The following is a 25,323-nucleotide window of genomic DNA, read 5'->3' as shown; positions in this document are numbered from 1 at the left end:
TTTCTTCTTTTTTTTTATGAGGTTTTCAATTTTATGTCTGAGGTTTTTATTTTCTATTTTTTTAAGGCACGACTAATGGAGCGGGGGAAGGGAGTTGTTTGGTTGTGCAATAGCAACAGCTGTTGGTTTTTTTGTGCTTCATTTGGCACTAGAGCAAAACCAGCAACTTTTTGTTTGTAATAATAACAGATGTGTATAACATTAAATGCAGTCTGTGCGAGAGATAGGAGAACGTGTTCTGAATAAATTTGCAACTCACTTGTAAGTTCACGGGTTCAAAATTTACCTACATAATGAAACTCTGCAAATGTCTTCAAATGCTGTGAATTTAATTCTGTTAACTTTTGCACAGCCTTGGAGCTCAGAAAAGGCTGTATGTTGTAAAATTCACCAGGCTGTCCTTTAGCAGTAGAAAAAGAAACACGTCCATGACCACTGACCATTTCCACAGGCTTACATTTCTAGTGGGGAATGCAAATGCGTAAGAAGAGGAGCGAGGCAGAAAATTATAAGGATGGGTAATGGAAGAGGCACAATGCAAGAAAGAGGCTGGAGCAAGGCTAGAGCAAGTGAATAGCAAATCAGGTAAGTAAAGGTCTAAAGAATCTGTGAAACTCTGTCTTGCCAAGTGTTGAGATTACTACGCCCCTATGAAGTATTTAAGCATGTGTTTAAGTTTAAGCACACATGGAGGGCCTACTGACTTCAGCAGGACAGGACAAACACTTAATATCTTTGCTGGACAGGGACCAGCATGTACTGCACCTTGCAGGCTGACATTCCAGGTAACTGCGAGAGGGAATATCTATATGTTGTCAGTGGTCAGAAAGTAAGAAACAGTAAACACAAGCCACAAGGCTCATTAAAAGCCCAAGAAGGACTGATTTTACTATTAACGTTATAGGAGGGATTGAATTTGATATACACTGCCACCACTGCAGATGAAAAGCAGCTAAGACAGCCACTTCCTGTAATTAAAGATACAGGATTATATGCTCAAAAAAGAAAAGAATAGAAGAAACAGAGAAATGTGCATAGCCCTGCAGAGAAAATTAGAGAAATGGCAGAAACAGTCTGAGAAAATATGTCAGCCTGCCAACGCTTTGAAGAACACAAATGGTTGAACAATACTGGAAATTTCTACAGAATTATTTTGAAACCCACCCTTTTAAGAAATGATTGGCCAGAATCTACATTGATAAAGCAAATAATATTCAGTCACCAAAAAAACCACATTATGCAAAGTGAATTGACTGCACGGTAAAGCACTGGAGTCAAGGAATAATACTGCAAGCTCCTTGTGAATCTTCAGTCATTTCACACTCAGTTGTGTGTATCATAACACAGCTTTAATGAAATAACTTTGTGTGGCCTGACACCCTAAAGGACATTAAACAGCCTTTTATTCCACAGAAGTCTCCAATAGCCAGTAGAGATTGCTTACTGCCAGAAATATTGTGAAGAGTAAAAAGAAATGGAGTTCAAACCCCAGTTTGCAAAGTTTGCAAAGACAGTTTGCAAAGACAGCACCATAACTCTATATATGATGTCTAGACTTTCAGTATCAAAATCAGTAATATATCTTTATCTTGAATAATGTGGAGTGTTTAATTAATGTTTATAGATTTGTGACAGAATATCTCATCAAAGGGAGCGGAGCACAGATGAAAAGTAAAAGATTTAAATCCATTAGCATACATTATTTGCTTTAAAATTACTTGATACCCACTTGAAATAGGAAAATAAATCTCACTCCAGAGCTTACATGCTTTCTCCTACTTGTCCTTCCAATTCAGCTTGGAAGAACAGAAATGTAATCTGTCTTTGTGGAGAAGGGTGGGTTCGCATGCACTTAGTTGTAGACTCCATGTTAAGCCGAGGAGCAGGTTGATTCGTTAAATACTGGAGGGAATGGTGCTGTATGGTAACAAAATTGGTCTCTTCAGCCCTAAGGACCTTACTTGAGAACTCAGCTCTGAGATCTTGGGCAATTTAGGACTTCATGTTAAACTTGGGACAATTGTGTAGCAGCACTGAATAAGTTCATCAGTCAGTCAGTTATTCTGCAGCAGAATTGTGGACAGTGAATTTTTACTCACCACCATTTTTGTTTTAGAAGCCACTTCAACTGACATTCTTAAGATGTATGCAACATGTCACACGGGGCCCATTTACAGGAGAATTGCCCTTTGCAGTGAGTGCCAGAGTGACAGGAGAAGGATGTTCCCTCTTCTAAGGATGCAAGCATCACTTTTGTAGCCCACTATTACAGCAGAACAGGGAGCAACAAGGTACAGGTTTGCTATTCTACCACCATTTCTGGCTGTCAAAAGTTCACACATGCAAAATTTTACAAACTAGAGTTTGTCATTTAAAATTTTACACCTAGATGTCTGTGACTCATATTTTCCCCACTGGCTTCCAGGATGGAGAAGGAAACGCTGAGAAGGTGTAATGCTAATGACTTGGCTCTCTCTTCTGCAGTTCTGTTCAAAGATCTACCCCTATACAAGGTGATATTTAGAGCTCCCTCTTCTGAAAGCTTGAGCCATTAAAACAAAATATTTTGTCAGTGACAGAAATTCAAGAAACAAAGGCTGACTTTAGCTCAAAGTTTCGAGTACTGCTAATTTTTGAGGCAATTAAGAAAAGTTACAATTACACCAGTCTTTGGGTTCACTTCAGACTTTCAAATAAAAAATACTCAGGCTGCAGCGTCAGAGAAAGCAGTGTGGCTTGACCAAAATCATCTGCTTTGCCTTGTATAATTTACATTTTCAACCAAGTGTTAAGCTTGATTTGCATGGAGAAATGCAGGTACAATAACATCCTGTGGCTTGCCATAACAATATGCATGCTCTTGAAATATTAGCACAGTCATCGCAGCACTCTATAAAGCTATTAAATGTATGTGAAAGAGATGTTACAGTGCAGATACTTGGGACAGAGAAAGTTAAATGGAAGAGGAGAAAAGGAGCACAGAGTCTTCAGAGCAAGGGCAGAGGCAGGAAGACCATGTTCAAAGCAGCAAACTTGGGAAATGCCAGCCTAAATTAATATGCCAAAGGATCCCCTCTTTCCATTGCCATGCACACACTTCCATGAAACACTGAAGAAGATAATGGTGGAGAGAAAAAAAAGAGAAAAAAAAACTCTGCTCTTTTAAGAAACTCACATGAGGACAGCTGCTGACTGGAGCACACTGTTTCTTGCGACACTCTGTCTTGCCTCTCACACAAGCACAGATGGTGCAGTTTACAGAGGACCACATCTCTCCATCCTGCAAAAATGGAACATGATATAGTATCAGCTGGGGTGGCAACAGAAAGCTATTTCAGCAATGTATCATTGCACAAGAAAAGGATGACTTTCCCTGTTGGCACTGTGTCATTGTTTAGTCTAAAGTATTTTGAAGTGTGTGTCCATGGCCAGTTAGATCAAAGATAAAGATCAAATTCAGCATGGTTTTCTTCTCCTTGGCCCTCATACTTGTACTTTTCATTAGTGTCCTGATTGTTCACATTGTGTTCTCTCCAGTATGTGTATGAGGATCACACCTACCACAAATTTTCATCTAAGCTCACATAATTAGAAAAACCTGATCCATTGGGTTGAGTGATGTCTTTAAGTTGTTGCACGTGAAAGTATTTGATTAAGATGTCAGCATATAGTGAATTTATTCCCAGATGCGGCATCATTTTGACTTAAGGCAAGAACAGTCGAATAATGAATTCTAATTTAGATTACTTACAGCACTTTCACAGATACTTGATCTGCTAAACATCTGAAAATGTTTAGAAGACACACAGTGCTCAAATTCTCACATGCAGAGCAGGTAAAACAGTCAATGTATGGCTCTTGAAGTGTTAGGTGCAGAGCAAAATATGCCTCTTGCTCCTGTCCCTGCTTACTTGGGAAGGATTGCCGGTGGAACTGCCCCGGCTACTTTTTATATAGCGCTGCATTTGCCAAATGTGGTTCCTAAAACATTCTGTCTCACCCACTTACAGTCCTGCACTAGCCTGCTTAGAGCCAATATGTGCATGTTTTCTGTTTGCAGGGCTGCTGAGAAGGGTGAGGATAGACCTGACAGAAGCAGGCAGTCCAACAAGACAGCTGTGAACAATTATGTGCCCACCTCAACAAAACGTTCTGACCAGCGAGAAAAACAGATTGAATCTGAAATGCCAAGGAATCTAACTTATTCAGTGCAGCATACTTGGTCAAAGGCTGTCTCTCCCCTGTCTTTTGTTTCCAGGCCATCTTACAATTCCCTGGTATTTCTGAAGCAGCACATGTTCTTGTGGGTCTCTAATGACTTCTTTCCAATCATGTTCTAAGGTACCAGAACATATCACAGCAGACTGCCCATAGTTACACTGATTTTTTGTCTCACAGCTGCGCCCATTCTACCTATGTTAGATCATTAGCTTTGACAGAGTGATGCTGGATTTACCTTCTGCACACGAGGCCAGAAATGGGTGTACTGTCCTGTTATTTTTTCTTACTCCATATAGTACTTAGTAATATAATAAAATCTTCACAAGAAGCAGAATATTTTAGTTGGGTGACTTAAGAAGCAGCCATTTGTTCCTGAAGCACAATAGCACCAGTGTGAAAGTGCCAATCAGATGGAGTATAGCCTCAGCGTACAGTAGGTTCACATGTAATTTCCAGAATAAACACTTCAGCTATGTACACAAAAGATGGAATAAATGGGAAGCAATTCTGGCTCAGCAAACCAAGTATTCACAAAGGATTTAACATTTGATCTGATTCAAGGGTCTCTTAATTCACAGATGGCCTATGAGGTGACAGAATCTTTTTCTGACACAGTGTGAAAAAAGCCACACCACTTGGAAAAACAAACAGGGTTTTAGCAATAGCAGAAGTGTTCTGCAGGGAATCCCTTGTGACTTGAAAACATTGGGTGAGAGTCCAGTAAGTAACAGTTATTACATGGCTGTCCCAATATAAGATGTCAGGGGTGCTGTCCTTAGCAGAGACATGAAGTGTAGTAAATCAAGACAAGTAACTTTCAGCCAAGATTAACTTCGTACAGCTCTTGTTGGCTCAGCCATGGAAGAGTCTCTGGCTCAGCAGATAAGGCCTACAAACCACTCAGAATATCTTCTCTGTGTATATCAGCATTTGTTTGGAAAAGCAGAACATTACTGTCTCTTGCTAAAAATGCATTACTTGTCATAAAATGGCAGCATGAATGTCTGCATATGGAGAGGGAGACAACATGTCACATCAAGAGACAAATCTTTAACTGTTGTGTATCAGCAGAATTTACATAAACTCAGAAAAAAAACAGATGGCAAATTTTGCAGTTTTGCCTCTGAGTTGTTCCATCATCAACCAGGATGGCAAGTATCCTGCTAAAAAACAAGCTGCAATACTAATTTACAATAAACTCATGCTGTTTCAGTTGTTACAATGGCATCTATTCTTGAGCTACACCTAAAACAATACCTGGAAGACCTTATTCCCAAACTTGCACACTTTCACTTCCTCAGGAGAGATATATGAGACACACTCCTTGCAGCACTGGTCTTTGTTTTTATTGCATTCACCAGGAAGTAAGCACCTCTTCTTACATATCACTGTTGAATCCTGGGTAAAAGGACATAAGGAAATCATGACATTATCACCAAGATGTTCAAGCTCCTGTGTGTCCTTACCATAACTTTTCTGCTTGCAGTCATTGCATCCACCCAAGCTACAGCCCAACAACTTTGAAAATGGCATCTCAGAGAAAATGAAAATTATTTACTGGATTAAGGGAACCTTTCATGGTCTGTGAAGGTAAAGCCTAGCTTGTACTTCTGCTGGCCTGTGAAATCTTACTGTTTCAGTGGTATTTTCAATTTTTGTGCCTAGGTGCAAAAATGCAAGTAGTCACAGTCATGCTAGAGGAACTAAAAAAAACAACTGCCCTTCAGCAGAGATGTGTTATTCACCATTTAGAAACACCTCTTCCACTGCAATGCAAACTTAAACAGGTTTACATAATCTAAGAAACTTCATTTTGCATCACATCATTGAGTCAGGCATTGTTTCTCAGCTGAGGCAGTCAGCAACTTTTTTAACTCTGCTAGCACAACTGCAAGTGCTCTTCATATCAGATTCTTGGGGACCACACAAGATGCCAAAGAACAGTATCAGGGTTTACAGTTCCACAGCCATACAAATTACTGCTTAGCCAGACAACCAGTGCGCAATACCAAAGCACTGTGGACTCACCTTGCATGTACACATTGTGCAGTTGTCATAAATAAATGAAGACCCATTATCATACACATTGCTGTGAAAGAGGCAGCTTCCAAATGGGAGGTCAAACACTTTCCTCTGTCCTGAATATAAATAAACAGTAATAGAAACAGAATGTGGTTGAAAAGATGCCATATTGTCAACAAAAATAGTAGGGCTTATTGTCACCAGACCAAATTCATGTGCAATGTGTCATTTGCTATGTGTTTCCATTTTAGTGTGAAAGAAAATGTACTTTTAACAGTTCACTGTTCTTTTAGCACACATTCATCTGTACAAATTCTACCGTGGGAGGGAATATAAATATGATTTATGGCATGTTTTTATTGGAAAAATCTTTCTTCTCCTTCTCATCATAAAGTGTACAGTGCAGCTACAGGAACAAAAAGTAAGCACTGCAAACTCTTAGGGTAGGTACACTTAAACTAGTTTAAACAGTCTTTAGCTTACTGCAATAACTTATCAAATAAAGCAGCCTTAACTGGTTTTAGCATATCTACCTCAGGGGTTCACAGCAGCCAAACTAAATCAACCCAGTAACACTGATGTAAAAAAAACATAGGTGTTGTCCACTTTCATTAAGTTAGCTTGGTGTACCATGTTCACGCAAGGCTCCAGGTAATACAGGCATTTGCATCATCTGTGAGCAGAATGAGGGTAAAGCAAGATATTTAGTTTCTATAACCCATAAAATATTTGGGTTTCATGAGAGCGAGGCAAGATTTAGAGCACTACACAAGGCAGCATCAATAACAAATCCTTCCTGAAGTCTTACAATCCTGCAAGTACTTCCAGAAACCAGCTGCAATACACTTTGCAGTTCTGCAAGCTTCTCTTATTCCTCAGCCTGTTTCCTAGCAGGCTATTTTATTTTAAACAAGTGACCATTGTAATATATAAAGATAAGCTCTTTACAAAATCTCACATGAAAACACTATGGTTGTCTACCTAGTTTTTAATACCTTCCCCCATTTATTTTTTGTAGTAGGCAATTAATATGTTCCTCTATGAGTGGCTGCCAGTCTCCTGGCTTATCATTTCTGAGGTCTGTTGTTAAATGAGCATTGATTCAAAGGTAGCGAACAGCCGCTACAAGTACATAAAACAAGTCAGTAAGTACTAGGCCAATACTTCAGCTCTCAAACCATCAGGTCTTGGCACACTGTAATCCTTCCCTTTTAAATAATTCCTGATAAATGTTGAAATGCTTAAAAAAAAGTTCCAGTTTCCTCTGAGATATAAGTAAACAAAAGGATAAGCACACAGCAAAATCCATTTAATTTGCCTTGTGGTTTTACAAACCTAATGTTAAAACAGCTATTAAATAAAAATTAAGAAATAATTGCTGTTGTTCAGTTAGACACAATCTGAATATCTGTCTTTCGCAAATTAGTTACCCTGGACTAAACTGTGCTGGCATAACCAGCCCTCCTTTTACCAAATGTGCATCTTTCTGAAAAGGCTTAATTTCTCTTGCTGGACTGATACATGAAATCAGTTGATAATGCTCATTAGCCCTAAATGGAACTGCTCTACATACATGCACCACTTAATGGGCAAAGCCTAGCCATAGTCCCGCCTGTAACAACACTTCTACTGCTCTATGTGGAGCCAGGATTTCAATCGCATAACTTATGTCAACAAGTGAACAGAAGTCTAGTTCTGTCTTACACCCTCTTGCCATGCCTTGCAAACCACCCAGCACAATTCCGGGTGGCCAACTCAGTTCAAATAGTTGGTAAAAAGCCACTGACAAAGGAGTTACCACTTTAAAAGATGTGATGGGGAAGATATTGGCTTGATGGTCAGCTTTGCTGGCTCATAACCACTAGTTAAACTAATAATTCAAGTCCCAGTAGAGTCCACTGCATTCTTCTAAGCTACATACGCTGAGTATCAGGAATTCAATTGCAGGGAGGTCCTCCACATGATACTTTAAAAACCACGTCTCAGCATCCCTGTAAATGTTTCTCTTTCCCAACTGCCATGCAGTGCGCTACACATCCCTTGGCTCTAACTCAGCCCCAAAACTTCTAACGCTTCCCTGGGAACAGACATTATCTATTCACAGGTATATGACAGGTTTTAGAGAAAAGACCACATAAAATGAAAACCATTATTGTTAGTGAACTCATTTACACACATTTCTGGGAGGGGAAAAAAGAATCTGTAGAAAAATCGCCATGAAGCAGTCAAAAATTAAAGCTGGGGTTTGAATTCCTAAATCAAAGAGGGGAAGGCTGAGTTGGGAAAAGCATGGGGTGGAGAGGACAACAGGAGTGTACAGACGGAAAGTAAAACTGTCCTCAGCCAAAACAGAAGCTCAGTGATCAAACTGTTCTCCTCTTCATTTAATTCCTCTACTGTATTACTGTCTGATGCTGCAGTTCCAGGCAGATATTTATCTTCAGCATTCTCTATTACCAATAAAACACATTCAGGTTTGTTTCCAGCTGTCAAAAATGTTAAGTATTATGAGAAGCTAGAAATCTCTATGGCTTGCTGCCTCCATGGCCAGACCTTTCTGTATTCCTAACCTAATCCTGAAAACAAATTTTGGATAGTAGTAAAGACATGATCAAACTGACAGAAAGTTCCTGTTGAAGAACTAAGAATAATCAGCTCTGAAAATTTTCCAAACCTAGTTATAACCTCATAGACCAAATTAAAGTTAATTTACTTGGTAGACTGTAAGTGTTCCTTGTTTACGAAATAGAGAGAAACATGCTGAGGAAGGTTTGTGTGTGGGATGTGTGGACATGGTAGGAGCAAAATATGGGCTCTCAAAGTCACTGCCTTTCTTGCCATGACTTGGAAGAACTAGCCCTTCTTAGAGGTCTCTGACTTAGTCCTCTAAAATGTGTTGGAAAGACATAATTGAAAATATTCCTGGCTGAAACTGTGATACCACCTTAAGAAGGCAACCATGAGCTGGACTCCTGGGACCCTGTCCTTGCTGACAACAACTTCCAAGAATGCAATTGCAGTCCAGAAGTTTCCTCTGGCCTGTATTTCCTCAAACCAAGAATGCAAATGCACACTTGAATAAAAATAAGAGGGTGAAGCCTTTTTCTTGTGGCAAATTCCAATGAAACATTTCTTCCCACTTCAACCTCCTTTGTAGAACATGTAAAGAAGGTGGGAAACTTATCTGTTTTTAACTCTCTAGGTAAGCCAACTGGTCTATGCTCAAATGCTCTTATGCAGCTGCTTACTTAATATCACCCAAAACAATTTTACATGCTGACCCTGAGTACCTGTTTAAACCTATAGATTATGAACTCCACTAAGTACTGTCTCTTCCATCTCCTAGAATTTAGCAGTATTGTGAAATACTGGTATAAGAGATGCTATGCAGAAACACATCATACCAGTTACAAAATTTCCAGGGGAAAAAAACCACTCACCTAAGCATTTGGGGCAACACTGTCCAGCAGGAATGTGACTGAGGTGCTGAGGACATGAGAGGATGGGGCAGACTTCTTGGATGCACTGCGTCATGCCACCCTGAAGGAAAATAGGCTAAGTTAGGAAAAAAAAAAAAGCAACATGGCAAGTAGAAATGCACACACCCACACAGATTGGTAACAAGTTTTGAAAACCCTTGGCCAAAGCAGTATTTGCCAACGTAAATTTCTGCTTGCATCAGACATAAAAGGAATGTGCACAACTGTCCTGTAACACTTTCTGTATTGCTGGCAAAAACCTTGGATTATTTATACGTTTTCATTCTCTCAAGCAATGAATGTAAGCTGAAGAAACAGTATCTTTCTATCTTATTTCTTGGTGTGGATATGAGAAAATGAAGGAGAATAAAATTGTTATCCATGAACCTTTCTGGATGTTCAAAAAAGTTACTGAGCAATTTTTTACATTATTCTTCACCTCCTATGCCGTGCCCTTATAGGCTTGTCTGGGACAGGGATTAAAAGCTGAAGCAATGTGATAGCAGGTGTTCTTGTGCCAGGTCCACGACCTCAGAAACCAAATAAGCCAAAATCACTTAAGAAAGTACATTCTTGTTAGCCTATGCAAATCCAGAAAGTCTGCTTTCTTCAGAAAACTGGAATCCAAGAGGGTATATGAAATTTTGAGAATGAATGTGGCAAAAAATAAGAAAAAAATAAGCAACCTGGTTATCAATGAATAGCAGAGAGAGGCCAAAAGCACGGCAAAGATGAAAGCACGGAATACAAGTCTAAGCTTAAGCAAAAGAGATCTTTGTTCTCATTGTGCTCTGTTGCCTGATTACTTCACCATGCTCACAGAATAGTGCGTGTTTAGTTCTGGACCCTCTACCAACATGTGCTCCATACGCATGAGGTCCAGGTTGTTAAACATTAAAAATCAGTCCACCTTTGTCTTAGCAAGAGAAGTCAGCCCTTTTCATCTAACTGCCCTCTACTATTTATCACTCAAAGCTGCAGGCACATCCCAACAGTAAGCTTTGTGTTCTTGGACGCTGTGATGGAAGACTTATAAACAGTCTCCTCCCACCTACACACTGGATGCTTCTCGGTGCTCCCTGGGGAAAGATGGAAAAAGCTGTTCATTTTCAAGAGCTCTGTGTCTGAAATGATAGCATGCCATTCCATTCCTAATGGCCTCAGTGAATCATGTAAAAGCTTTTACATACAGGCAGACCTACATATACACTATTATACAGAAAATAACATACTGACTGTACCCTCGTTCTATAATAAGTTTTCAGGCACTGAAGTCTACCTGCCCCATGGGGCTACCAAAGCATCCTGAATGCACTTGGCTAAGGACTGCTCGTAATTCTTTCACTGCGGCATGCAGGAACACAGAATTTATTGTGGGTTGAAATGACTGCTCTGAATTAAGGGTCAGACCAGAAACTTGACAAAACAAAATGAATTCTTCACTGATGTTCCTTATGATGCTCAGGGAATAGCTCTGTAAGAAGAGACACAGGTGGAAAATGAAAGGGAAAATACAAAAGAAGGGCTTTTTGAAGCAGTGCCATCATTCAGCCCAGGGAAAAAGGCTACGAGAAGACAAAGTCCAAACTTCAGTGACAACTCAGCAAATGGGAAAGCAGAGCATGGAGACCTCAGACAGTCTGGTGACAGGATCGGGGATACAACCACAGAAGATAAAGCAATGCTTCAACACATGGTGAGCATAGGTCCATCCTTGCAATCTTGCTTCTGTCTTTAATTCTCACATATCCTGTGCCTCAGCTGCTCTGGAGTCTTGCTTCTCTGACAGATTGAATCAAAGCTTATGCTTAGCACATTATGGAGACATTGCCTTTGCAGTCTGTTGCATAGATATGTATTTTTAGATATAAAATGCCACAGAAATATTTGTTCATTTCACCCTTATGTTTATTGCTCCTTTTTTACCTTTTGTACTGGTCCCTCCTCTGCACAAAACTAAGTCCAGTTGCATCTCTCCCTTTACCCCACTGCTACTCCTGCTTAAAGCTGCAACGCTGCTTTTAACACCAAACTATTTTCTAGCCTCCTGCTGCCCCAGATAGGCTCTGCCAGACTTGAATATCATGCCAGGGTGCAAGTTCAAAAACAGCCTGAAACAAATCAACGTGTACCATTTAAAGCAAGAATAATTGTACTTGCCCTACAGAGCTTAGAGAGATAGCCCATTGGGCACTACAAGGAAATGTCCAAAATCTACACAACATTTCTGTTGTCTTAAAAGCCTCACAATTCAAAACTCACAAACCATTCAGAATACCAGCATTCAAAGCAGGATTAGCTAGTGCTGCCAGTGATTTAAACTGCATGGGAAAAAAAAAGCTGCAGGGAAAAAAACAACAGTGCAACAGAAGTTCAACAAAAAAAATCAAGGGAAAAAAAGAAGTCTGGAGAGTAAAAAGATTGGCTTTGGATGACCTAGGCCACAGTGGGAACTGCACAGTAAACACCTTGCCTCCTCCACCTCCCAATTACATCTACAGCTTTTAGCTCACATTTCCCTGTTAAGCAGAACACCTCCCAGGCAGCCAGAATATTCCAAGTCTGAAGCAACATCTTCCAGTAAAATCAAACCTGAACTGGAAGCCAGCACAGGCCAATAAAGTACAAGCGACATCTGCTTCCTGTGAGAAATGCTATTCAAGAGCTAAGCAAATAAATCCTTGAGCAATGTGAAGCCTTAATCAGAGGATGCTGCTGCAGTTCAGAGTCCTCTAGAGGTAACAGATTTTGCAAGAAATCTACAGTCTGCAATGGAAAGATTCACTTTCCACTTCAGAGACAAAAGAAACCCACTGTAAGTCCTGCTGCCAGCTCTTATCTGCAAAACGAAGCAAGAGTCTCCCTGACATTGGCTCAGAGGGCGGTATGAACTGAGGTATCATCTCATCTCCTCTCAACAGCAGCTTTCTCAAGAGACAGAAGAGAGGGGAAGATGAAATAGCATTCTCTACCTCTCTCACAAGAGGTACATCTTTGAGAAAGACAGACAAGTGTTTCCTAAAACAAAGACATGGAGCTAGTCTAGCTACCCATTCATCCACTTCTAAGCTCCTGCCTCTAATGTGATACTTCACTGTTCAATGAGGACACAAGAATGTGGCAGAGTTGACAGACCATCCAGGCTGTGGCTGACTTTGCTGGAGACACTGGATGAAGGATAGAGTACAGCTCCTGAGCAGGCTACTCACATGCCTGGCACACAGCATGTATGCATTTTGTGTGCTAGGACAGACAGAGAGAGAAATATCTGCAGAAAAAAATGTCTGTCCAAAGTCTCCTCAAAAGTTGGGAGCCTGCTGCAATTAATCTCCAGGAGCTCTAGGCTTAATCTATCACGAAGGGAAGAACAGTGACCATTGGCAGCAGAGCTGCCCTCATCATAAGCAGATCTTGAAAGCACTCATGAAATCACAGGAGGAGAGAGGCTTCCATACTCCCAATTTGTTTGCTACTGATAATGTCTAAAAATAATAATATTTTATATAGATGTTATTAAATGTTAAAGGTTAACTTCAATATTATCAAGAACTATGTTTCTTCTGGGCAACTCATTTTCCATTTCACTTCTATGCTTTATCTCTGTGCTTTACTGAAGCTATAAATCATATAAAAGACTCCTCCCTAGTTTTGCCCTATGTTCACCTTGTGCTCAAAAGACTCTGCTAATCCTCCAACAGAAGAAAAATTTCCATTGATTTTGCAGAACATTTTGTCTAAGTGCTGGCATTAGGATTCAGCCCACCATGAACTGTAAGCATTTATTTTTAACTTTCATTCTAGAAGCATGGAAAGTTTCATTTGCTACCAGTGAGGCTATCCGTACAGGGTAAAAAAATCATAAAGAAATATCAACATAACATTTCTCTCAGCTCCAGAATACATATTCCAGATATTTAGAGCAAGATTAGATGCACACTGTAGCCTCCGCAGGGTTCACTCTAAGAACTAAGACAGATGTTCAAAGTTGTCCCTACCTATAAATAAAGATTTTACACCATCAGCGTGGGAAATACCTTTGACATTTCAACAGGGTCACTACTGAGCAAATCTGCCCCATGCCAGTGGGAAGAGAAGCCAAATAAACACACAACTGTATGACTGACTGTCTTCAGTCGCTTTAGCACAGTGCAGGTGACTACAGCCACCATGAACAAATTAAGAAACATTATTTGTTTCACGACGCCAATGCATAAAGGCAATGAATAGAAATCTGCAGATAAAGAGACACACATATCATTTGAGATTCAGATAATGATAAGTATTACCATTCTGGAAAAAAAAAATATTAAAGCATATCAGGACTTTAATTTTATACACCATATTTGCTGATGCATGTAAGGCTTCCTATGTGAATTCGATAGTGTGCTGGCTTGCATACATTTGTTGGTCACCAGAAGCTCTGTCTGACATAATAATTACTGTGTGATAGTAAAGAATTCCACTACCTCCCAAATGTGTACTAAATACATAAGACAAATGAGCAACATATCCTATGCAAACATCTTAAGACACCCCTGGAATCACATGCTTGTAAACCTACAGCATGGGTTTGCAATGACATATATAGTTCCTGATGTGATATGTAAGCAGGCTTCAGGCACACAGTTGCAAGGGTAGCATATGTAGATTTTGGAATTTAGAAATAAAATAGGTGTTCTCTCCCAAACCAGACGAAAGACACTCTGGTTCTCCTACGAATGCTGGTGTAGTACGCGGCAGACAGCTTCCTGGAGGAACTTTACCCTTACGCAGTATTTCAGGGTCCCTGAAACAGCCATGCCATGCACAGTGAAAGTTCCCTGGAAGTATCACCTGAGGGAGAAGCTTTTTAGGAAATGCCCAAAGTAGCAGAACAGTTTTCCACGTAAACGCAAACAGTAAAACAATTAGTTCAGCAGTCAGGTGACAAGCCAGAGCTTCCCACATCCCTGCAGCCTGATCTGTTGTCTAGACTAGGATTTTAAAAATGCTTCTTTAGAAAGTATTGGATAAAATTCAGAATAGGGAGATCCTGAACTTCAGTTCAAAACAACAGTTGTTTATTCTGCCTTGTGTGCACTAGATCTTTAAACCCTGGATCTAGATCTTAAATCTTATTTTTGCTAGGATATCAGCTTTAGAAAGTCATACTAGTGACTGTCTAAAGTGGTGTCCTAATAACTGTATGTTGAGCAAATGCTCTAAAGAGCTCTTCTTTGTTCCAGTACCAGATCATGCAGATGAGAGTGGATATAAAATATTGCCTTAATGTCTTAAATAGTAGCTAAAATCTACACAGACGAGAAATGGTAAATTGAAAGAGTCTTACAAATAAATTTCTAGAGCAAACTCTGGGGCAAAGAAAAGGCACAACTCTTAAACTATTGTTTCCCTCTGTTTTCTCTCATCCTGATGCAAAGGCATTCCTTGACACATCCAACAGAAGCCTAAAGAACTCCATCAATTTCTAGCAGAGACCTCTCCGTTCATGTGCGTCCTTATGATATGAGTAGTTGTGTGTAGTATGTCATCCACAGACTGTAGTAATAAGAAATCTCAATCATTTGCCTATAATTAATGTAAATCCAGGTCCCCGAGCTCTTAGCTAATTGCAACTGCAGTTGCAAAGTGTCACAGAGTTAGAATATCACAACCTAAAACCAGGAACCAAAAAAGCCTCAGCCTTTCATTGTTACTATATACATGGTTGTATCCATCTGCTGAGGAATTATCTACATTACCCATTAGTTAGTAGCTTCAGAAAGGATGAAGGCTATAAAATACTGTCGTGCTTTCCATCAATCACATGCCAGGTGTACAAAGTGACTTATGTCAATCCAGTCTTGCCATCTATCAAATTTCTTGAGAGTCACATTTCCTGGGATTACTTGGATGAAGAAAACAAATTTTCTCTTTTTCAGAGGGAAGTGAGGTGCTGTGTTTGCTTGCAAATGCATATCTGAAATACCACAGCATCCCCTTACAGAGTAAAGTACGCTGTTCTGGGGCATGGTTCTCCACTTCAAAATCAGACTGTTGCTGAACCTGGTTCTTTCATGTTTCTAAACACAGTTCACACTGACACTCCTGTCCAAGGAGGTGAAGGACCAGGGTATTTACTGCCTTAGGTGAAAGTGAACATTCTGGAAAGTGAAATCTTGGGTTGCACAGTAGCTTTCTTTAGGTATGCACAGGCAGAGACACTGCTCCTAAAATTCCGCAGTTGCTGGAATTGCAGAAGGGCTCCTCGGGGAAGGTCACACAGTGCTCTGCTCTCAGCTGGGGGACTCAGTGCAACCAGCACTTGGTCATATTTCTCCAGTCTAATAGCGCTGTGAGAAGTGTTGCTGGGATTATAGTGCATCTGGCTTCACAATCTAGCTAAAATTAAATGACTCACTGACCCTATAGCCTAGCTGTAGAGTCTAGGAGCTGAACAGCCAGCAGCCCTCTCTCCTCCAGGGCTTACACACTGAGCTGTTGGTTGAAAGTGATGTTGTAAATACCCCTTCTTCATTCTGAGGCCTCAAAAGATTTAATTGTGATGTGCAGTTTTCCCCTTTCAAGCTGATTTCCTTCAGAAAGAAAGCTTATGCAGGCACAAACCAGGTTCACTTGTAGCTTGTGCATCCCTGATCAGCTCCACCCACAAACAATCAAGGCATTCCTCTGAAAAAAGTATACAGGGATAAAATAGCAAGAATCAAAATGACATTAAGATCTCAAGGATATTAAGTTCCTACAAGCTTTGTCAAAAGTGCTGCAGAGAGTAGAGAACCCCCAATTTCTTCCCTTTAGAAAGGGACACCAGAAAACATCCCAGAGCACCAGGCAGCAGCTGGGCATCCAGGCAGCATTCCCATGACCTTCTGCCTTTCACTTGGTGCTTGTATCATGGAGGTGCTGGAGGAAAGCTCAGATTATTGCAGTTAAGGCAGATAAAGGATCAAGGTCTACACATCTATAGAAACAGAGCTTCATTACTTCTGCTGCTCCTGAAACATCTCTATTCCTAGGTTAGTATCGGCTATGGGACATAAAATAGGTCTGTCCCCCATACTTATTGCAGTGTTCCCATGAGATGAGACATTTTTCTTCCTGTCTTTCTTATTCCATTTTGGTTTGGTTTGGTTTGGCTTTTCCCCAGTACCCCAGTACAGATTTGATGATAACTGTGTTCCACACTGGCCCACAACTAAGCTGAGTGCTGGGTGCTCTCATTTGGAGCCCACATACTTTTTCTGCTTTGGGTACTGGATTTTAGAGATCCTTCTCTTGGACAGTTCAACTCCTCAGGCTTTTTCCAGGAGCAGATCCATGCCTCTCAAAAAATCTCTCCTGCAAACAGAAATGCGTCCCACAAATTATTCTGTCTTTCATTAGGTACACTTTAATGTCACTGAAGTTACGTGCACAAGGCAGAGCTTTCATCTCTGTGGTGGAAAACTGGTTGGATGGCCGGGCCCAGAGAGTGGTGGTAAATGGTGTGAAATCCAGCTGGAGGCCAGTGACAAGGGGGTTCCCCAGGGCTCACTGCTGGGTCCAGCCCTCTTCAATGTCTTTATCAATGACCTGGATGAAGGCATCGAGTGCACCCTTAGCAAGTTTGCTGAGGACACTAAGCTGGGTGGAAGTGTTGATCTGCTGGAGAGTAGGGAGGCTCTGCAAAGGGATCTGAACAGGCTGGACCGCTGGGCAGAGTCCAATGGCATGAGGTTTAACAAGGCCAAATGCCGGGTCCTGCACTTGGGGCACAACAACCCTATGCAGTGCTACAGACTAGGAGAAGTCTGGCTAGAAAGCTGCCTGGAGGAGAGGGACCTGGGCGTGTTGGTTGACGGCCGACTGAACATGAGCCAGCAGTGTGCCCAGGTGGCCAAGAAGGCCAATGGCATCTTGGCTTGGATCAGAAACGGTGTGACCAGCAGGTCCAGGGAGGTTATTCTCCCTCTGTATTCGGCACTGGTGAGACTGCTCCTTGAATCCTGTGTTCAGTTCTGGACCCCTCACCACAAGAAGGATGTTGAGGCTCTGGAGCGAGTCCAGAGAAGAGCAACAAAGCTGGTGAAGGGGCTGGAGAACAGGCCTTATGAGGAACGGCTGAGAGAGCTGGGGTTGTTTAGCCTGGAGAAGAGGAGGCTGAGGGGAGACCTCATTGCTCTCTATAACTACCTGAAAGGAGGTTGTAGAGAGGAGGGTGCTGGCCTCTTCTCCCAGGTGACAGGGTACAGGACAAGAGGGAATGGCCTCAAGCTCCGCCAGGGGAGATTTAGGCTGGACATTAGGAAAAAATTCTTCACAGAAAGGGTCATTGGGCACTGGAACAGGCTGCCCAGGGAGGTGGTTGATTCACCTTCCCTGGAGGTGTTTAAGGCACGGGTGGATGAGGTGCTAAGGGGCATGGTTTAGTGTTTGATAGGAATGGTTGGACTCGATGATCCAGTGGGTCTCTTCCATCTGGTTATTCTATGATTCTGTGATATAAGTGCCTAGTCCTTCTTCTGCTAAATAATCAACAGTATCTCTCTACACCTCAGAGATGTCTGGATTCACACTGCACTTCTGTGAGCTGTTTAATTATCCCAGGCAGCACTTCCAGCAAGAGAGCATCACTTACTTATCAGATTTTTTTTCCCAGTAAGAGAGTTTCCGAAAAGCTATCTTCATTTTCTCAACCTTACTGACAATGCGTAGTGCAACACAGCAGGTTAGTCTTTGTTTTCAGCATGGAGATGATTTGCTACCATCTCAAATCCAGCTTTTCCTCTAGTCTGAATACTTTCAGATCACCTCCATTACTTGCTGCCATTTCACACACTTATTAATCAAACTCTCTTCCTCGCTGCAGGTCTCATTGAACTGATTGCTACCACTGAACCTTATATAGCCCATGCTGGGTTGTAAAAGGCTTCAGACTTCTGTAATTAAAACTAGCTTTTTAGTAATAGATTGGTGCTTAACAGAAATGCTGCAGTGAAAGGTCCCACTGCATGTAGCCTCCACGTCTTGGTTTTTCCCATGAACCAGACATCCTTCTATAGGCTATGCTTCCCCCTCTAATCTCCCTCTAAGTTGCTGCACAGGGCGCACTCACACAGCTCCAAGTCACCTCTTTTAATGTTGCTAAGGAAAATAGGGATAGGGATCTAGCACCGTACAGCACTAACTACAGCACAATGGCTTTCTATCATGATAGAAGTCAGAAGTCACATACCTGGTGGAAGAGGTGGACTTTGAAACAGGATGTAAGCAAGGACCACATCAAAGGTCATGTAAATCAGTGGGAGTTTTTCTATTGATTTCCAGTCTGCTTTGGATGACAGTATTTTGAACAAAAGTTCCAGAAGCTCAGGCAATGGTGAAAAATGAGCCAGTATAAGCAAGAATGGGCCAGGAAGGCAGCCCCACACTGCAGAAAGGGGCAGAGTTCACCACCACAGAAGTAAAGAGCAGCAACTTCATGGGGACAGCAGAAGGGAAGCAAAGACATTGGCAAGGAAACAATTCTGGCATGCCACTGCAGGACAAAGTTCAGCTATTTGTGATTAATTCAGCTGTTACACCAGAGGTCTCCAATGACTATGGAACCTTTGCTGTGAGCCACATGATTATTTATCTCTTCTAAAAAGAACTGTTTCTATGAAAAATCGCAACATGTTATGCTGGAAACTGTGGCCAGAAAAACTATTAAAAACCACTAAAAAGCTTCTTCAGCTTATTCATGTCCTCTCCCAGATAATAAGAAATTTAGGGTTAAATCCAAGGGACTTTCCTAACCTCCATTATTAGAAGCAGAGCAGTAGCTCTGTAAAGCAGGTCCTGGCTTCTTGCAGCCATGACTTTTCCTCTGAATCAGTTGGAGGCTGCTTTGTTTTCATTGGCATCAAGAACACATGAAGCACAGACCAGTGGGTGTACAGTTGTGTATACACCCCCAGTGCATTTGCATAATGTTTCAAATTTCTAGCCCAGTGCTTGCAAAATTATAGTCACTGCCACAATGTATTTATATAAATAGCACTTGCTTTTCATAGGATAAACTTGCACAAATATTTTCCTTTTTTTTTTTTCTTTTTTTGCAGCATGAGCTTTGTGATAGTACCTTATGAGCTTTTCTTGCTATGTCCTACAGTAAATGGTACTCCTATAAACCCCAGACTTTGGCAGCTATTGGCAACTACCTTCACACTCACTTCCAATTCCCACATTACAGCACAGTACTGGCCTCCATTCTGAGAACGGCTTTTCCTTCTGAATAGTCCATTTGCAGAGATACACAGTTATTAAATCCATTCAGTGTCCCTAGCATGTTTCTTGCACACACACAATACTAGTACCATTGTGGTCCTGAGAAAGGTGACAATTCTGACTCTCACTTCATCATCATTCTTTAAAACACTCGGTCATGACAAGAAACTACAGATGTATCCACACAGTTTTCTTTGCCTTAGAGCATTCGTTTTAAATAATTCCCCCCAAGTAATCTGCAGGACTAAATTGCAAGACTTGAGTGAATTAAACCTCTGTACACTCAAGTTTTGACATCTGGCATTTAGATATGAAATAAAGGCTTTATTTTCAGCAGTGTGGATACTTCCTCATAGACAATATGAACTTCATTTCATCACACAGTTTGAAGCTTCTTTTTTGGAAGCACAAATGTACAAATAAGGTTGTGAATAAAACCAGCTGTGGTTGTTCTTGGCAGAGAAAAAAAAGAACACAATTTACAAGAAGGTGCCTACACACCTGAATCTGGAAAAGTTGTCACTAGGTCAAAGCCTGCCAGAATAGCCCACACCAAGTCACTGTTCTATTCAGAAGTAAAAAGAACAAATCTCCTTCAGTGATTCAGGCAATGAGGTATTGGAGAGGTTGAGACTTAATCCTTCACTGGCTGTTTCTACAATTTACGGATGCCCTTGCCTGAAGGTTTGATGATAAAGCACATTGATATCTGTAGAACATCTAAGCTAAAATAAATCATACTATTGTAGTAGTAGTAGTAAGGACACTATTTCTAGCTTTTTACAAGACCTTTATGCATGCACGTACCCTCCTTAAATGTTATGCATACTGCTGAGGTAACCTCAGGAAATATAGGATTACATACGCACTGCTTCCTTAATGCATCCATCAAAGGGTTTCATTAACAGGAGACCCTGTTTGTCCTAAGCACTTAGCAAAGAGAGTTAAAAATACACTTTAAGGTTTTATGCAGTCTTCAGCACAAGAAAGCGCTAAACTACAGCTCATTCAGAGGTTTCCTTGGAAATGAAGTTTTAGGAAAACTAAGCTACCTTTATGAAATCAGTCAGTTATGAAACTGTTCCTACAGAGAAATCGTCACAGGGGTAGCTCCAGTCTACCTGACATGGCACAGGATTAGACTCAGTGCAGGCCAACAGTACTTATCTACAGAAATATTCCTAATACCACAGTGCACAATGCCACCACTTTGTACTACCCAGAACTGTCCCTCTCTGGAGACACGGCTTGTGAACAACAGGAAGTAACACATTTTAGTCTTAAACACAAGCCTGAGCAAGAGGTGCTGAGGAATCTGCAGCTCTCCAGGAATAGCCTTGGGAAGCACTTTGATTAGGAATCATTTACAAGTCACAGTTCCACTACCACTTCCTCCTTCCTCCAGGGGTAATGACTTACAGAAGCATCAGCAGCAAAAACTGACATTTCCCAGTCCTGACTGGCAAGAATTATATGGGAATCACAGTTTTTTCCCTCCTTCCCAGCTTGCAAACCATCTGCACGTACACATAGACAGGATGGATGAAACCCTAAGAAGTCCGTTCCTCCTTCACACCCCTACATGGACCATGACATACACTCAGGTTTCCTCTGTCTTCCATTTTTTTCCCAATAAAGATCATATCCAGCTACTGCTGTTAATTTCTGGGTGGGATCCTGTGGCTAATTGTTGGCTTCTCATTGGCAGCAAAGCATTTGTAAAAGGCTGATGCCCAGACCTATAAAGATCATAGGTCCCTCAGGGACAGATTAGGCATGATGTAGAACTTACAAAAATATGGTTTTAACTATTTAGGCACCCACAGCACATCAGAGCTGGCTGTATTTTGGCCAGACCAGTTCTTCTGGCACCTGCCTGAAGGCCCGCAGCTGTTCTTGTTCTGGATCAGCATCGTTATGACAAGCCAACCAGCTTGGCACTTACCTCCAAGCTAAGCTCACATAACATTCACAAACTGGATAGTCTTTTATCTAAATTCTTTGTGAGGCCATATACATAGGCCACGTTCAGCCCACAGCATGTGGCTAACCTCATTCAAAAAGAGTGCCAGAGGAGTTGGAAATACTTGTATGTCCCTTTCCAATAACATTTTGCTAATCAAAGCACCTCATAATGGAGGCACAGCCCAAGGCAAAGGCACTCCACCATCCTCTTGATAAAACACCAGCACCAAGCAGTCAAAAACGATAAGATACATATGAAACCATTAAGTTGTCTAGAAAGAGGGATTACATTTTTAGAGCCTAATGATGAGGCCAGAAATCCCAAAGGAAGAATTTTTCAGATTCTGTGACTTCTCACAGAGGAAGATCTTTCTGCATTTTACATTTCAGAAAATACTTACACTGTGTTAAGACTAAGAATGGAAGTCATACCATATGCAATTGGAAATGCAAATTACAAACCATTCTCATATTTGGGTTACTGCCTGGTCATCAAAAGCCATTAGTACTCCCAAAATAGATAAGAAGCAAGCAAAGAAAATTTGGGGTTGGTTGCAGTTGTAGGTATCTCCTTGGCCCTGTTAAGTATCCTCTGTACCTATCTAATGGCATAAAATGGTCTTAAAATCAGTCTAAAGTGACTCATTAAAGATTCCCTTAGGAAAGTGAATCATACATTTTTTATGTAGGATTTGTTGAACTACTGGAAAGAGGTTAAGTTAATTAGCAGAGCAAAGACATTTCAGAAAATGTGAATTAGTTGTATTGTAAACCTCATCTCACAGGCAGAGAACTTTGATTAACTTCTCCAAAAGTTCTGGTCCTTTTTTCCCCTACTCTTCATTTTTTTAATGTGCTCCTGAGATTGTAATCCACAATTCTCTCCTCAGCAAGTTTTCAGCATTTGCAGTGTTCTCAGCTTTATGCGCATCCAGTTATTAACCTTCCCTCGACTCACGCTGCCCTTGAAGGGAGGTTTTCAGATACTGTGAGAAAGTGTCATTTGAAATTATTCTAAAGCAGAGAATAGGTACACAAACTCCAGCCTATTATTGCAAATTAACACTAAGGGCAGCTATACCTTTCAAAATGATACAATATTTTTACTATTTAAAAAACAGGCCGATCATATAAAATGGCTGCCATGTTTATTTAGATAAGTACTCCTCCACTTTTATAAGTGGAGGCTGATGACAGATGTGTTTTTAAGGTAAAAATATTAACTCTAGAAATGTCAGCATCTGCTTCTTTTCAGCACAGCCTTGCAGATTCACACATCATTTTTCATCCACAAGGAGAGTTTCTTTTTTCTTGCAGAGAATCTAAAAACATGGGTGTAAATTACTGGTCCCAAGGCCTGACAGTTTTATTAGCATGTCAATGGTGCTACACATGCTATGTCTGATTAGACATAGAGAGTGACTGGTTTCCATGGCCCACCTCTCGTGGGATGAGGAAGGCTTGCACTTCCCCTGCAAGAATTTTCCACCTGACCGCCTCATTTCTTTGCCAAAGTTATGAGATGCCATACAAAAGCACTGTATGTAGTTCCTGGGTTTACTGGAAAGAGAGGAAAAAAACCATAAAGCAGAATTATCTACTGAATTCAAGGAATGCAGCCTTCTATTTCCATGTATTCAGTACAGTAATTGTGCTTTTAATCACATAAACAGTACTATTAGTTGATATAGCAGATTAAGCCCTATATCTTATGCACTACATACATGCAAAGAACAGTTCCTGCATCTTTACCCTACATCACAAGGAGCTCTGTGTGTGGTACTCAAATTGCCTCCCAGAGAAATGCATGAAAAAAAAAACCACTCAAAGATAATTATGTAAAATCAAACCATGAACAGGCATAGGAAAAAAATGGCAATTAGAAGGTTGCTGCTAACCATCAGCAATTCAAGACAAACCATCTTCCAATTAGTGACCATTTAGAGTGAATTAGAGCTGTAAGAATGGACCACGCTAGCTAAGAAGTCCCTCTGGGCTAAATTTACTTTTCACTAGCCCATGCCACCTGAGACCCCGTGACTATCCAAGACATTTCAATAGCACTGACAGACATGATAAAGGATTTACCACTGGACACCCATCCATTCCTGGCACAACAGCTAGCAGCCAGGCGCGCTACTCAACAGCACAAAAATGCCCATGTTCAATAACTAAAAGCTGTCCCACCGTGAATGGCAGCTGTTCTCCACAGCTGGCTATCTTCACTTCAGACTATATTCAAGTTGTTTCCCCAAATATTTCAGTGACAATAAGAACTCTCCTAACCTATACCTAGGTATAATAATATGTCCCAGAAAAGGCAGTCCAGAATCTGAGGCCTTGCCCGCATCCATTAGACTGCTTATATGCAGGAGCACTGTCACTAAATGACTTAACAAACTTTTCCCAGTTCTCCTTGGAGCAGGGTAATGCAGATCTTCTTCTACAAAAGTAATGCATTTACATAGGTATAAACAATATGCTGCAGGTTTCAAGCATAAACAAAAAAAGCCAAAAGACCAAGTTCTGGCCTGAGTAGCTTTATGATCTAAATAGGTACCACAAGGCCAGGGGCAAATGGGAAGCACCTTAACAAAATTGTAACCGTAGCTGTCCTGTAAGCTTCATGATTTCTTTGTTTGTTTACATGCTTTCTGCAATTTATCCTGCCTTTGCTCCTTAGCAAAAGCATATTTTTACAGACAGGGCTAAAATAGCTGACAGAAACAGATCAAGGATGACAGAAACAGAGGACCAAACGAATGTTGCCAAGTGAGCCTGTATGAGATCTTTGCAATTCTGTGTCCAAGTTAAATTGATATTAGAGTAGTCATTGCTAAGGGCTTTCCATTTTTTTCTTTTCTGCGGGTGACAAGTACTTCTGGTATTTGCTATGCTTTATATTCCTGAACTCTTAATTTTTAGGATCAATCAAGTATTTAATCTAAAAAAATGTTATTTTGACTGACACTAAGATGGTATTTTTAATGTAACACCAGGGGAGTCTGACTGGCAACTCCATTTTGTTTGTAGTTCAAAGACTTCACAGAGACTTTATTTTCAAAATAATTTCATTATTTCTTTAGAAGAAAATAGTTCTTCTCTCATGCATTTTCAGAGTGCAGAAAAAGATAGGTTTGAATTTTTTGCCAGTATAAGCTTAACTCTGCCAAATTGTGTACACTTTTCCTGGTTAGGATTCGCAAAACATATTTTGAGAAGATTAGATATAAAGGCTATTTTCAACTCCAAGACTTACATTTCTCCCTAGGCATCTGTAGAAATCACGCAATAAGGTTGTCCAGATGGTAACCTGCAAGTGCAAACTGTCTTCCCCAGCACTAATTAGGACTTATGCAAAGGGAAAACAAACCAGATTTATTCCTGC

General features: G+C 40.8%; 1 protein-coding gene across 1 annotated transcript in view; it reads right to left on the bottom strand.

Moving 5' to 3' along the window:
• Window positions 1-25,323, bottom strand: part of BMPER (BMP binding endothelial regulator) — a 152,049-nt gene that overhangs the window by 63,404 nt on the left and 63,322 nt on the right. The window contains exons 7-10 of the mRNA XM_069859833.1: window positions 9,684-9,783; window positions 6,250-6,359; window positions 5,479-5,619; window positions 3,176-3,280 (exon numbers count right to left, since the gene is read on the bottom strand). Of these exons, the coding sequence (XP_069715934.1) occupies window positions 3,176-3,280; window positions 5,479-5,619; window positions 6,250-6,359; window positions 9,684-9,783 (456 nt within the window). The remainder of the gene's footprint in view (window positions 1-3,175; window positions 3,281-5,478; window positions 5,620-6,249; window positions 6,360-9,683; window positions 9,784-25,323) is intronic.

Source organism: Phaenicophaeus curvirostris, chromosome 6 (genome assembly GCF_032191515.1).
Source record: "Phaenicophaeus curvirostris isolate KB17595 chromosome 6, BPBGC_Pcur_1.0, whole genome shotgun sequence".
Lineage (NCBI taxonomy): Eukaryota > Metazoa > Chordata > Aves > Cuculiformes > Cuculidae > Phaenicophaeus > Phaenicophaeus curvirostris.
Note: the sequence above shows the minus strand (reverse complement) of the source record. Positions and strands in the feature narration are given on the sequence as shown.